This window comes from Pelophylax lessonae, assembly GCF_965119305.1.
Source record: "Pelophylax lessonae genome assembly, chromosome: 4".
NCBI classification, from domain to species: domain Eukaryota; kingdom Metazoa; phylum Chordata; class Amphibia; order Anura; family Ranidae; genus Pelophylax; species Pelophylax lessonae.
Genome location: NC_138771.1, coordinates 461,022,729 through 461,035,849, shown reverse-complemented (window position 1 = coordinate 461,035,849; position 13,121 = coordinate 461,022,729). Strand labels below are relative to the sequence as shown.

The 13,121-nt window shown below is 38.8% G+C and overlaps 1 protein-coding gene across 6 annotated transcripts in view; it reads right to left on the bottom strand.

The window, feature by feature from the left end:
- Positions 1–2,237: 2,237 nt before the first annotated feature.
- GRIA1 (glutamate ionotropic receptor AMPA type subunit 1) overlaps positions 2,238–13,121 on the bottom strand; it is a 455,708-nt gene continuing 444,824 nt past the window's right edge. For 4 of the 6 annotated variants that reach the window (XM_082253268.1, XM_082253270.1, XM_082253267.1 and 1 more), the window contains exon 15: positions 6,690–6,912. In XM_082253268.1, the coding sequence (XP_082109394.1) occupies positions 6,742–6,912 (171 nt within the window). In that variant the 3' untranslated portion in view covers positions 6,690–6,741. Of the gene's footprint in view, positions 4,388–6,689; positions 6,913–13,121 lie in introns of those variants that run through there. The other 2 variants (XM_082253272.1, XM_082253271.1) reach the window with 1 other exon arrangement.

The window sequence follows — 13,121 nt, the reverse complement described above, 5'->3', positions numbered from 1 at the left end:
AATGAACATGCCAATCAAACACTACTGTGTGAGGCCAACTTGATTCTGTGCTGCACAGCCATACAGCTACCACTGGATTTTAAAGTGATATCAAGTTAAGGGGTTTGAGTACCTGAATTGTAAATTTGAGGTCATATGTACAACTCCTAAAGTAACACATTTCTGTAAAAAAACCATACCTCATGTCTTTTATTGCTAAACCATATCAACTCAGAATTGCAACCATTGGGATCTGTCTTTCCCTTTTGCATGTAAGCATAGGGAAGTGTGATAACATTTAACACTCTACCTTATCTTTGTGCTGAGCTGCATCAATATAGCATTGAATGGATCTCTGTTCAATGCTACATTTTGTTTTATGCTGCTCAGAATTAAGAGACATTATAAGCAAACAATTTGTATTAGAATTTTCCTGTGTGAATTTTGTCGCAAAGCAACCCTCTAGTTTGCCCATTCAGGCCTACTGGATAGCCTATGCTCTTCAGGGTTGGTGTTTACTTCCAATTCTTAACCTGTAGTAAGCTCAGATTGGGTTAAGAACATCACGTGACAGTGCTTGGACCTGGCAACTGGTCCTTCAGTTACCTAGCAGTGCACTGTTGGAAAAACAGGAGAGAGAGACATACAGTATGTGCAACTAAAACCTCTATTTTTCTGTTTTATTGCAAATTGTTGGACAATGTATTTTATTTATTTATTTTTTTTGCCAGCTAGCTGGTAAGTATACCTTTTTTTGCATGTTATGTGCAAAGTCCTTCCATGTGTACCGTGCTGTAAAAGCTAGCTATAAACTGAGACGGTTGCCATTTTTGTTTAGCCTGCTGGATATAGCTTTGGAACATATTGGATGCCTTCAACTGCCATTGTGCTTTTCTAGGCTTCTGGTGTGTCCTTTTTAGGGAGAATGGGCTCCATCTAGGCATACCTGTCCTTAAATTATCCAGGCTACAAATGCTTGATGTGCTGGGTGTTCAGTGTGACCCTGTGCCTTTAAGGAAGGGTGGGCTCCCTCTAGTCACCTGTCCTCCATCTATCCCATTAAATGCATGTGCTCTCATTGTAGAGACTCTTTAAATTGTAGAGTTAGGGACTGCAGATCACAGGGTGCCTTGTCGGGTGCCTGCAGCTTACACATGTATTTGCAAATGTGTGCAACCAAACCCCTGTTTTTAACGCATACTGTTAGACCGGTCAATTCGGTTGGTCGCTGGCTGGTTGTGACTGGAAATCTCTTCGCTTTTTTGATCTACAAATGCTCAAACATGGAGACTCTCATAGATTAAAGTTAGAACTGCACTATACAGACGAGCATTGATAAGGCAGTGCAGCTTCCACATATATTGCCAATGTCGTGCAACTAAACTGTTTATATATAAATTGTTAGATGGTATATATATATATTTTTTTTGCTAGCTGGTAAGTGTGCTGGGAAAAACATTTTTTAAATTGCTAGAGACATGTGTGCCCCTTCATATCTGGAAATTTCAAATCTTTTGTAGAGTTCTGCTGGGATAACAAGGCTGCTGAAAAGCACAAAGGAGGTAAGTTTGGAATGGGTGAGCTATCCTGAATGGGCAAAGTACAGAAGAGTATTTTATATAATACCATGGAGGAAATAGGGCATAGTTACATCCTCAGTGGAAATGTGCTTTCCGCCCTACCATTGTAGTGTCTTTTGCTGGCATCAGTTATATGCTGGCAAAATAAGTACTTGTCAGGTCCCTAACTATACATTTCCTCACACAGACATGAAGTGCTGAGTAACAGAGGGTATTTCTGATAAGGTCTGTTGGATAGCAGTGCACGAGACAGCATGGTCAAGCTATGGTGTCTGTTGTACCTCACGGTCATATTTTTTCACCCTGACCATCTTCTGTAGCAAGAAATTGGAGGCAGGATTAGGAAAATTTAGCCTATTGTAAGTGTTCTTAAAAACGTTTCCGCACTTTTTTAACTATATAGGTGTGGAAACTTTTTGAAGACCCCTTGTAGTACAATGTATACCTAATATCTATTAAAGTTATTTCAATTGAAATACACATTTCAAAATCAGAAGCAAAAATGTACCTGCAACACACAGCTAATATGCAGAGGAGGTGTGGCATGAAAGGTGTTATCAGTGGTGGGCCTGCTTCACAACAACTGGCACTCATTCTGTACCTATAGGCACATTAATACTCTTTCAAACCGCACAAACATTCACTCTAAATTGTATACAGAAGCTGCTTTGCCTCATCAAAGAAAGAAATCACGTCCTTTTTATATTAATTCAAAGAAAAAAAAATAAAACAAAGGAGATATGCAAGAAGCAAGGAGATGCTGATGAGAGCAACTCTTCCCCCATCACATCTAGAAAACAAGCCAAACTATGATGCTTCTGTTGTTTGACCAAACATAGCCTCGCTTAGCACTTTTTGACATCAGAGTTAAAACAAATACAGCTTTTTTGTGGAGAAAAAATATCCAGGTATCAAAGAGGAAAAACGGAATGAAACACCTGAAGGGATTATATGTGGAATCCACTCTTGGAATTAAAAACCAAGCTTCTTTCCACACCTCTGTTTTTAAGAAAGTGTAATAAAAATACAAATTACGACTGAACACGCAACATCTCCATTGCTGATTTGTTGTGTCCGGCTGCCCACTGAGTCTCATCTTGTAGTCACTGAGCAAACAGGCTCCTCTGGGTAAGAAGAAACGTTTTGCTGCAATGCCCTTGTGAATTTTCAAGGTCAATTCCAGTAGTTGCAAGGCCCTTTGAGTCAAATGGCTGGAAAGCTCCTCAGAACTTTGAGGAATTATTAAGAAAATTATGTTTCCACTCCAAAATGGCAACATACACTTTTTCAGAGGTTCAAGGTATAGTATCTGTCTTCTTCACACATTAAAACAGGAACTCATAAAATATTCAAAAAATTAAATAACGGAAACATGATAATTCAAAACACTAACTTTTAGAAAGATACCTTTTTAAGGGCATCTCTGCCCTCTTGTAGGTGGGTAAGACTTGAGTTGTGAAAACAAAAGATTGGTTGAAATGTATGGCATTAAGTGTGTAATTATATCTCCACAACATCTGCTGACATGGACCCAGGCACAGATCTTGGTGTATCTATCAAAGTCCAGTCGTTTCATAGCTTTTGAAATTGGTTACGTTGATGATATTCCCACAACTGCTGGTAAATCTTATGTTGATTTTTTAAAAGATGTATAAATGTATTGACATTCTTATTTAACCACCTTACAACAGTTGGCAGCTTATACAAGACTGTAAACGCTTAAAGCAATACATTTCATGTCTAGATGTTTGCAGACAATACAGTAAAAGTTCAATAGACCTACATGGCTTGTGCCTGTACTCAGATCTGTTGGGGATTCTTGGTAATATTATATGTCTTGAAACACAATCATAAACCATTTATTCTTGCAAAGTGATATCAAGTTCTAGTGGCTGTGCACTGTTGAAATTATCGATGCTATTCTGTAGAGTTGTTCATGGCTTACACTTGTAACCACATTCGTAAACAAGATATCTCATGGCCTTCATCCTTACCAGTCTTTAATAATGCTGTCCAGTTGTCTCTTTTGTTGTAATCTTGCACCACAGATCTTATAGTCTTGAATATTTCTTTATTCTTTTGCTTTCCATTTGCTATGTACAGCTTTTAGTCTGTTACTAGTACAACTCTTTCTCTTGTTATAATGCCTTTTGTAGCTTGAAGATGACACTATGTACCGCAACCTTATCTCTCTGGGCTATTCATTTGAAAGACATTCTGGTTCTTGCTTCTTCAAATCCTGATGGGAATGCCAGCAGATAGTGTGCCCAAGTTTGTTCAGAAAGCTAACACAGGAAAGGATTAAAAAAAATGGTAACATGTTTCCCTAAAATAATTGAATATACTAAGAGTTGATGAGCTGAATCATTGTGGGATCAGAGTCTATTGAAAAACATTCAAATGTCCAGCCCACAGGGTAGGATCTCCGTTCTTCCCAATATCAGCTCTTTATTGCAGTTTATTGATGTGTAAGTTTGCCACATATGGCAAAAAAGGACAAAGAAAATAAAGAACAAAAAATAAATCTTTGAGTGACTTGTGTAAAGTCCATAAAATGTGTCCTTTCTGTTTTTGGCACTGGAACGGGGGGAAGGTCATGACTGCTTCACCAGGTAGTGTGAAGTCTGCTGGTATTATAATCCAGTTGCTCCTAGGGCCATCCCTGCACTGTGACTCATACATGGAATTGTCTGCATGGATTTGGGAAAGTCGTGACTAACCACTCTGCCATTTTCACCGCTACCTCCTGCTGTGGAAGGTCTTGGTAAAGTTGCCATTCGCACTGTCTCCGTGACTGTTGTGTGTTGCTGTGGAATTAAACAAAAGCCCTTTTGAGGAGGATAGGGGGGTTTAGCCCCTGTCCTTTCTGCAAGACATTTTCATTTCATGAAACAAATTACATTTTTTCATAGTGTATAAAGCTATATGTCAATTTAGGTTAGAGGTGTATTTCATTCATATCTAAAACTACATTTTTTTTTCTTTCTTTTGTTTGAGTGCCAACTCCTTGACTCTGATACAGTGTTTCCAAAACCTCTTCAGTATTAGCATTGTTAGACTAGGTTCACAGATATGTGGGTGCAAGAATGCAAGTAAACACATTCCAACAACCATAGGCAAAATGTGCTGCTTTTTAGCAGATACATGAGGGTGCCATTAATTAATAATGGCACCCCCACGCATGTGAAAATACAGCATGTTTTTGGTTGTGGGAAACCGCACAGTGAAAAAGAACACTGCAGTTGCAGTTTTAAAATGGTGCAAAGACCTTTTTCCTGTGCTTCATACAAACACTGCATGCAGCAATCGCATACATGTGAACCAACACTTATAGCATAAACTATACTACTAAATGTTAGCATGTGTACCAATCACCTACACTACTGCAATACTAATTAGGCTTTGATGGCCATCACTGCACAGTGTTGGACTAGAACTTGTTTACAAACATACAGTGACCTTTTGCTTTCATTGTAATTGGACTAGAATTGCTTAACCAATTGCTGACCGCCGCACGACTATTTACTGCGGCGGTCAGCCCCTCACAGGCAGAGCGACGTAGGTCTACGTCACTAGCCTGTGAGGCTTCTAGGGAGCAAGCGCGCGCAGCAGGAGGCGCGCTCCCGCGCGGTCACGGACCCCCCCGCGCGCGTGTGCCCGGCGGACCCGATGTCCGCCGGGCACTCGCGATCGTCCGTGACACCGGAAGAAAGGCAGGCGGCTGATGTAAACAAAGCCGCCTGTCATTCTTCCCTGTGTAAGAATGGAGATCAGACGGTTCTACTATTTAGGACCGTTGATCTCTGTTCTTACACCAGTAGCCATGTCCAATCACAGTTATAAGCACGCCCCTAGGACACACTTAACCCCTCCCTCTCCAATACAGTTAACCCCTTCACTGCCAGTGTCACTTCTACAGTAACAGTGCATATGTATAGTCACTGGTAACCCCAAAAGTGTCAAAAATGTCAGTCAATCTGTCCGCCGCAATGTCGCAGTACCGCAAAAAAAATGGCAGATCGCCGCCATTACTCGTAAAAAAAAAACAACAAAAATGACAAAAATCGTTCCCTTTGTTAGTAAATGCGATAACTTTTGCGCAAACCAATCAAAATACGCTTTTTATGATTTTTTTTTTACCAAACATACGTAGCATAAAACAAATTGGCCGAAAATGTTAAAAAATTTTGATTTTTACATTTTTTTTAGGGAATTTCATGTAAAAAAATGTGAAAAATATTGTTATTTTTGCAAAATTGACGCTCTTTTTTTGTTTACAGCGCATGATCAAAAAATCGCACAGGGGATCAAATACCACCAAAAGAAAGCTCTGTTTGTGGGAAAAAAAGGACGTCAATTTAGTTGAGGTACAGCGTCGCACGACCGCACAATTGTCCGTTAAAATCACGCAGTGCCGAATCGCAAAATAGGCCCTGGTCAGGAAGGGGGTAAAATCTTCCGGGGCGTAAGCGGTTAATTGGTGCAGGAAAGAAGGGAGTAAAGGAATGTCTCTTTTTAAGCTGGTCGGGGACAGTAGAGGGTGGTTACATGGCAGGCCCAACTGAGTAACCCTCAGGTCTGCCAGCACTTCCCTAAGCATAAATGGTTGCATCAACTAGGTGGTAAATGCTGCATTAAACACAATATAATAACTTGTATTAAAGGGGTGGGAGGAGGACACAAAAAGACAGGTAGAACTAGGGAAAAAACTTTTATAATTTTAGTGTCCGATTGGAGAGATTTTGCTTCACACCCTGTCCCATGGCCACAACAGGATGTGAGAGGAAATCTCTTCAAAATAAGGTAAATCCCTGGTAGTCACCAGGGTCCCCAGAACTAGTGTTCCTTTTTGTAAGATTCCCCCTCTATTGCTGTACTGATGACCATAAAACTGGGATTTTCTTTCACTTTTAGTGATAACAGTCTCCAGGACATATCAAATATACCTAACAGAGACACAGACTGCAATAATAATCAGGTGTTCTAATGCCTCTCCATTTTCCACAAGTTTTATGGGAAATTTCCTATAATTGTTTAACACGTCTAGAACACTCATTGCAGATCTCTTGGTAATCCATACCTGACCCAGTTATTGTGAGCGGTTTGATTGCTTGTGTGTGTGTGAAATTGGCACACTTATGACCACCCTAATGATTTCGATTAATGTGAGACAAGAACACATTTAAAATGTAAGATATGTAAAAAGAACAGATGCCACCTTCATCTTTTTAGATTCACTCCTGGACTTGTAGCAAAACTCAATGAGAGCAACCAACATGGCCAAGCCTAGACCTCCAATCAGGATGTAGAAGACTCCAGCGACATTACTAAGGCTCAGTGCACTTGTCTTATCCTGGAACCAGACACAGAAGAAAGGAGTAGGGAGAGAGCAATAGAAATAATATGTTATTCATGGCAATAGATATCATGAACATGTCCTCAAGCTTCCTGAGAAACCCACATCCACAATCCAGAACTCAGACCAGTCCAAACACACTAGCAACATACAACAGGCAATAGCACTTATCGGGCATTCAACAAAGAAGTGGTTAAGCTTTTTTGAAGTTGCCTTCCATTTACATTGTGGGATCATATTCTTAAATGAATGGTCCACATAAACATTAAAGACACAACAGATTAAAGTAATAATTTTATGGCCGAGGAAAAACCTGTCTGTAACAATGATAAACTTGTGTCTGCAGAAAAAAAGGCAACAAGTTGTTCAAGAAACTATAGTGTTTCAATTTGCTGAATTAAACAGCAAGGAAAAAAAACAGCTTCATACCATTTTTTACATTTAAGAAGCATTTTGAAATAAAAAATATTTAAAGCAGTAAAGTACAGTACATAATGTTCCAGTTACTTTAATCTACTGGATACCTCTATGTTTACTCTCTACTACTCTCTTTCGTATGTCTTGTTTTCTTGCCCATCCAGTGCTTCTAAAGTCTCTTCCCATTCCTAACCAGCATTCTTCTCACATCATTTAAAATTATTTCACTGTATTCTTTTCTTCCATTATTTTCTTAAACATGGCTGATTTAAATCTCAGTTGCTAGTTGATGACTTCTCTTGCAATGTCCTTACACCTATTTTTTCTATTTCCACCTTTTATTGTCATCTCTTCTTCATCTTCTATTTATCTCCAGTCTATCAACTTCTAGTCCCTGTCTTCTTCCACTATCCTCATAAGCAATTCTAACTTCCTTCTAATTCTTGCACCTTCTTCACTTTACCTTTATTTAGTTGTAGAGGTGCCTGTATGCATTAGATGGCCAGCTTCAATTTACTTCTCTTCTATCAGTTTCAAGTTGTATTCATTACAGACTATTGATAACTTTAGAGTCTCATTCTCAAATAACACCATCATTTTCTCAAAAGTTTTCCACATATTTCGAAAATCAGATTAAAATGTGCCATGAAGCTTAAAAGGTGACATAGGAATTAAACTTTGATTTCACAGGAATTAAAGTTTGATCTCAGATAGTTTAACATTTGTGATTCAAATAAAGAGACTGGCAACACTTCAAAAAAGCTTGGCGTCTACCAGACGCTATCAAGACCTTTCATACCACCCCATTTCACCCCCTAACTAAATCTATGACATTATACAAACTCCAAAACCCACCTCCCTCCGGAGTTTAAGCATGCACTCCAAACATTGCAATCATGTGGAGTAAAAAAATATATAATCCTTCAACTTCTAATTGTCAGGGCCTTCACTTAACGAGGAACAGTGTAGCAAAGTCTTATAGAAGAGTCTAGTGATTGCATTTGGCTGATAATATTAAATGTGCAGATGGGCTATTTATTTTTCCATTAAATTATGATTGGTTGATTATTTAGGGGGTCTTAATTAGTTTCAGCAACTAGAATTTTTTTTAGGTTATTGTCTATATTATAAAAATATTAAGAAATATATTGATGGTTTTGAAGAGTCCTTTGGAAAAGGCTTTGGTTTCATTATCTTCATATAACTGCTTAGAATCTGAAGAGATGAAAAGCATTCTAAATCTTCTGTTATAAAGAAACAACATAAAATAAAATATCTAAATGATAAAAAACAAAAAACAAATTAAAATGGTAAAAATGTTATTGTATTGGCTAGTTTTGATGTTGTGAGTTAATAAAAAAAAGATTGCATAGGTGTCCAGTCCACTAAATATAAGCTAAAGGAAAAACGGGTCATTTGCAAAAGGCAGAAAGCTTATTATTGTCTAACCCTCTGGCAACAAAAGTGAGTACACCCCTAAGTGAAAATGTTCACAGTGGGCCCAATTAGCCATTTCCCTCCCCTATGTCATGTAACTCGTTAGTGTTACAATGTCTCAGGTGTGAATAGGGAGCAGGTGTGTTAAATTTGGTGTTATTGCTCTCACTCTCTCATACTGGTCACTGGAAGTTCAATATGGCACCTCATGACAAAGAACTCTCTGAGGATCTGAAAAAAAGAATTTTTGCTCTACATAAAGATACCCTAGGGTATAGGAAGATTGCCAAGACCCTGAAACTGAGCTGCAGCAAGGTGGCCAAGACCATACAGCGGTTTAACAGGACATGTTCCGCTCAGAACAGGCCTCGCCATGGTCGACCAAAGAAGTTGAGTGAACATGCTAAGTGTCATATCCAGAAGTTGTCTTTGGAAAATAGACATATAAGTACATGGATTACTGGAACCATGTCCTGTGGTCTGATGAGACCAAGATTAACTAATTTGGTTCAGATGGTGTCAAACGTGTGTGGTGGCAACCAGGTGAAGAGTGCAAAGACAAGTGTCTCTTGTCTACAGTCAAGCATGGTGGTGGGAGTGTCATGGTCTGGGGTTGCATGAGTGCTGCTGGCACTGGGGAGCTACAGTTAATTGAGGGAACCATGAATGTACTGAAGCAGAGCATGATTCCCTCCCTTCGGAGACTGGGCTGCAGGGCAGTATTCCAACATGATAACGACCCCCGAACACAATTCCAAGGTGACCACTGCCTTGCTAAAGAAGCTGAGGGTAAAGGTGATGGACTGGCCAAGCATGTCTCCAGACCTAAACTCTATTGAGCATCTGTGAGGCATCCTTAAATGGAAGGCGGAGGAGTGCAAGGTTTCTAGCATCCACCAGCTCCGTGATGTTGTCATGGAGGAGTGGAAGAGGAATCCAGTGGCAACCTGTGAAGCTCTGGTGAACTCCATTCCCAAGAGGGTTAAGGCAGTGCTGGAAAATAATGGTGGCCACACAAAATATTGACACTTTGGGCCCAATTTGGATATTTTCGCTTAGGGATGTACTCACTTTTGTTGCCAGCAGTTTAGACATTAATGGCTGTGTTGAGTTATTTTGAGGGGACAGAAAATTTACACTGTAATACAAGCTGTACACTCACTACTTTACATTGTAGCAAAGTGTCATTTCTTCAGTGTTGTCACATGAAAAGATATAATAAAATATTTACAAAAATGTGAGGGGGGGGGGACTCACTTTTGTGAGATACTGTATGCTATCAATTCCTTTCAAAGGACACGTCAAAAAGAGAAACAACTTTAAAACTAAACTGCAGGAATCATCTGTATTGCATAAACAGTGATCCAGCCTGGCAAACTATATATAATGGTTTCTAATCTTTCCCTACGAAAAAATATTTTGGCTAAACATACAGTTTAAGCATATGACATATATCAAATGCAGCAAAATCCATTCCTACAGACTGAACGTAATATAAGAAAAATGGTAAAGTTACAAGAAACATAAAAAAAAATACATAAATCTGAAGGAATGATTGAAATATTCCTATTTTGATAGTTTGTTTTATAGAACTTAAGTGTTACAGTTATTTCATGATGAATGATATAATTAAACACCTAAATAAAATATAAATAGTTACTCATCTATAGTTTGCTACTTAAAACTAGCCTGTTTCAGGTTTGGTTGCCATTTAGGAACTCACATGTGAAAGTGGGCCAAAGGAACCATGTTTTGTTGACCATAGTAACACAAAATTCTACATTCGTGGCACACTGAAGCCACTTGGTTGCTATGGGCAGCAATGAGTTTCTATTTACTGTGCTTTAGATACATCATCCCTTTTGTGTGCTACTTCCATATTCATACTGCAAACTATTGAACCATGTTTAGTTTAGTGATACTACATGCCTCATATTTCAGTGCTACTGAAAGTCAAATTATTTTTCCTTTATGGTTTTATGATGAAAATTTGAATTTTATATTGATCAGCATCCCTGACTTCTCTAGTTTATTTTAATATCAAGTGTTTCCTTCTCAAAGCGCACAGCCAAGACTCAAAAACTGGGTTTCAGTTGGTTTATGACAGCTTAGAAACACCTGCTGGTTGTTTATAGCAGAGGGCTGGCAGACTGTCAAGATTTCATTGCCTGCATTGTGAACTTTAAAAATGGATTTCTCCACAATGCACATAGATACAAATGTGAAGCAGGGCTTGTTTTAACCTGCTTTTGCTGATTGTTCAAAATATGTAAATGCATTAGTGTGCATGACCTGGGTATGGGTTCTCTTTAGGCAAAATGTATTTTTAATGTGTGTGCAGTTTTGATTCATTAACAATATGCCGCCTGGCCTTTTTTTGTTAATTTTACAAAATGCCTTCATTAACCAGTTGCCCTCCAGAAGATTTACCCCCCTTCATGACCATCAATTAAGGCCAAAATGCATTCTGCTACATATTTTTGGTAAAAAAAAAAAAATCAGAATAAGCGTATATTGATTGGTTTATAAAAGTTATAGCATCTACAAACTATGGGATAATTGGGATATGGCTGGGAAGAGGTTAACATCAGGAGCAATCAAAGGGTTAAATATGTTCCTAGCCAGTGCTTGTGTACTGTGTGGGAGGTACTTTTACTAAGGGAAGGCATAGCTCCGTGTACCTGCTTTGCAGGAACACAGGATCAATACCTTCCCTACTGACAGAACAGAGATCTGCCTTGTTTACATGGAACGCTGTTCTGCCTGTGTACTAAACAATCGGTAGGGGCTGGCAGACATCGGGTCTACGGTACTCACGGGAGCGGGTTTCCGGCGGCACGCGTGCACGCCCCAGACCCATAAGTGTCAGTTTACATACTAGATACATGATCTGCCGCAGAGCGGCCGCCCTGCTGCAGTATATCTACGATGGGCGGTCTTGAAGTGGTAAAGCGTACTTAAACCCAAAATCAAAAATGTATTTTATTGCATCTTAACAGTCATTAGATGTGGGGGTTGCATTTGTTTTCTTTTTTCAACCTTCTAACCCTTTTCAATATAAGGAAAGTGATGTGCCAGATAATCAAAAAAAATATGTGTCCATCAAACAGTCCATATTATATTCGTGCTCAGTGTCCACAGTGTTAACGGAAACCAATAATCCCGTGAAGAATACCATACACCTCAAGTGTTAAATCCCTTCACCAAGTGAATTGGCCTCTCACCTCAGCACAGGACCCAGACGGGTCAGCATCAGCTTATATGTAAATACAGGACCCAGGGGGATACCTCTCCAGCCTCTAACCTCAGGAGAAAACGAGGACATGCAATATGGGAATAAAGAAGAGATCTAGTGCTCTCTGCATGAAGCGTCATAAGCTTTATTCAAAAGATCGTACAAGGTACTCACATTTTACAGGCACACTTTTTTTTGATTATCTGGCGCATCACTTTCCTTATATTGATTATTTGATTGTGAGGTGTGGACACGATTTAGTGTATGCTGCCGGTCTATATCACTATTTATGCATCATTATTTATGCACATTTAATTTTTGCACTGTATTATTTGACATTTATCACTGTTTTTGTTTTATATTTCTAACCCTTTTCCACTAGTAATCCTGCAAATAACACACTGTCTGCCTCTGGGTGGCTGCAAGCACTCACTTTACTGTAGCTATAGAAAAAGTCATGGTTGTCAAAAAGGCCTAACTACAAACAAGTCTGCCTCTGTTCATCTGCATTACATAAGGGATGATGGGATTAGTGGTTTGTCTAAGAAAAATATGATTGTTTTGCTTTCTGGACCGCTCACAGAAAGTAATAGGATGCTGCATTTCTGGCAAGATCAACATGTATTTTTTGTTCTTGCAGAAAAAGCTTTTAGCCTAAAAAACAAATGAATGCAGCCACAACTTCTAACAACTAGTAGGCCACAACAGGTTACTCTTTTGTTCCTTAGTTTAGTTATTCTTTAATTAAAAACCTTGTTCTTTAAATTTTGGATTAGGATGGGAAGGGTTACACCATTTGTCAGATTTGAACTACTGTCTGAATTAACTCTTAATTTCTGGGCTGGTTACAAAGAGTAAGAGTAAATCTTACTAGTTATTAAACAGTCTTTAATATATATATAGACAAAATTTGAAAGCAACAAGAGAATGGTAAAATAAGTGATAAACTTCACTCTCTTGATTATAGGCTTCTATTATTCTATTTTCATGGCAGTGTCATTGTGCTGTTAGTCTGCTAGTGTTACTGGTTCTCCTCCAAACTGTTACTGGTTCTCCTCCAAACCTCATTTATTAACAAGCTGTCCCCAAGTCCAATGCTTGCATTGTCTCTGTGAAC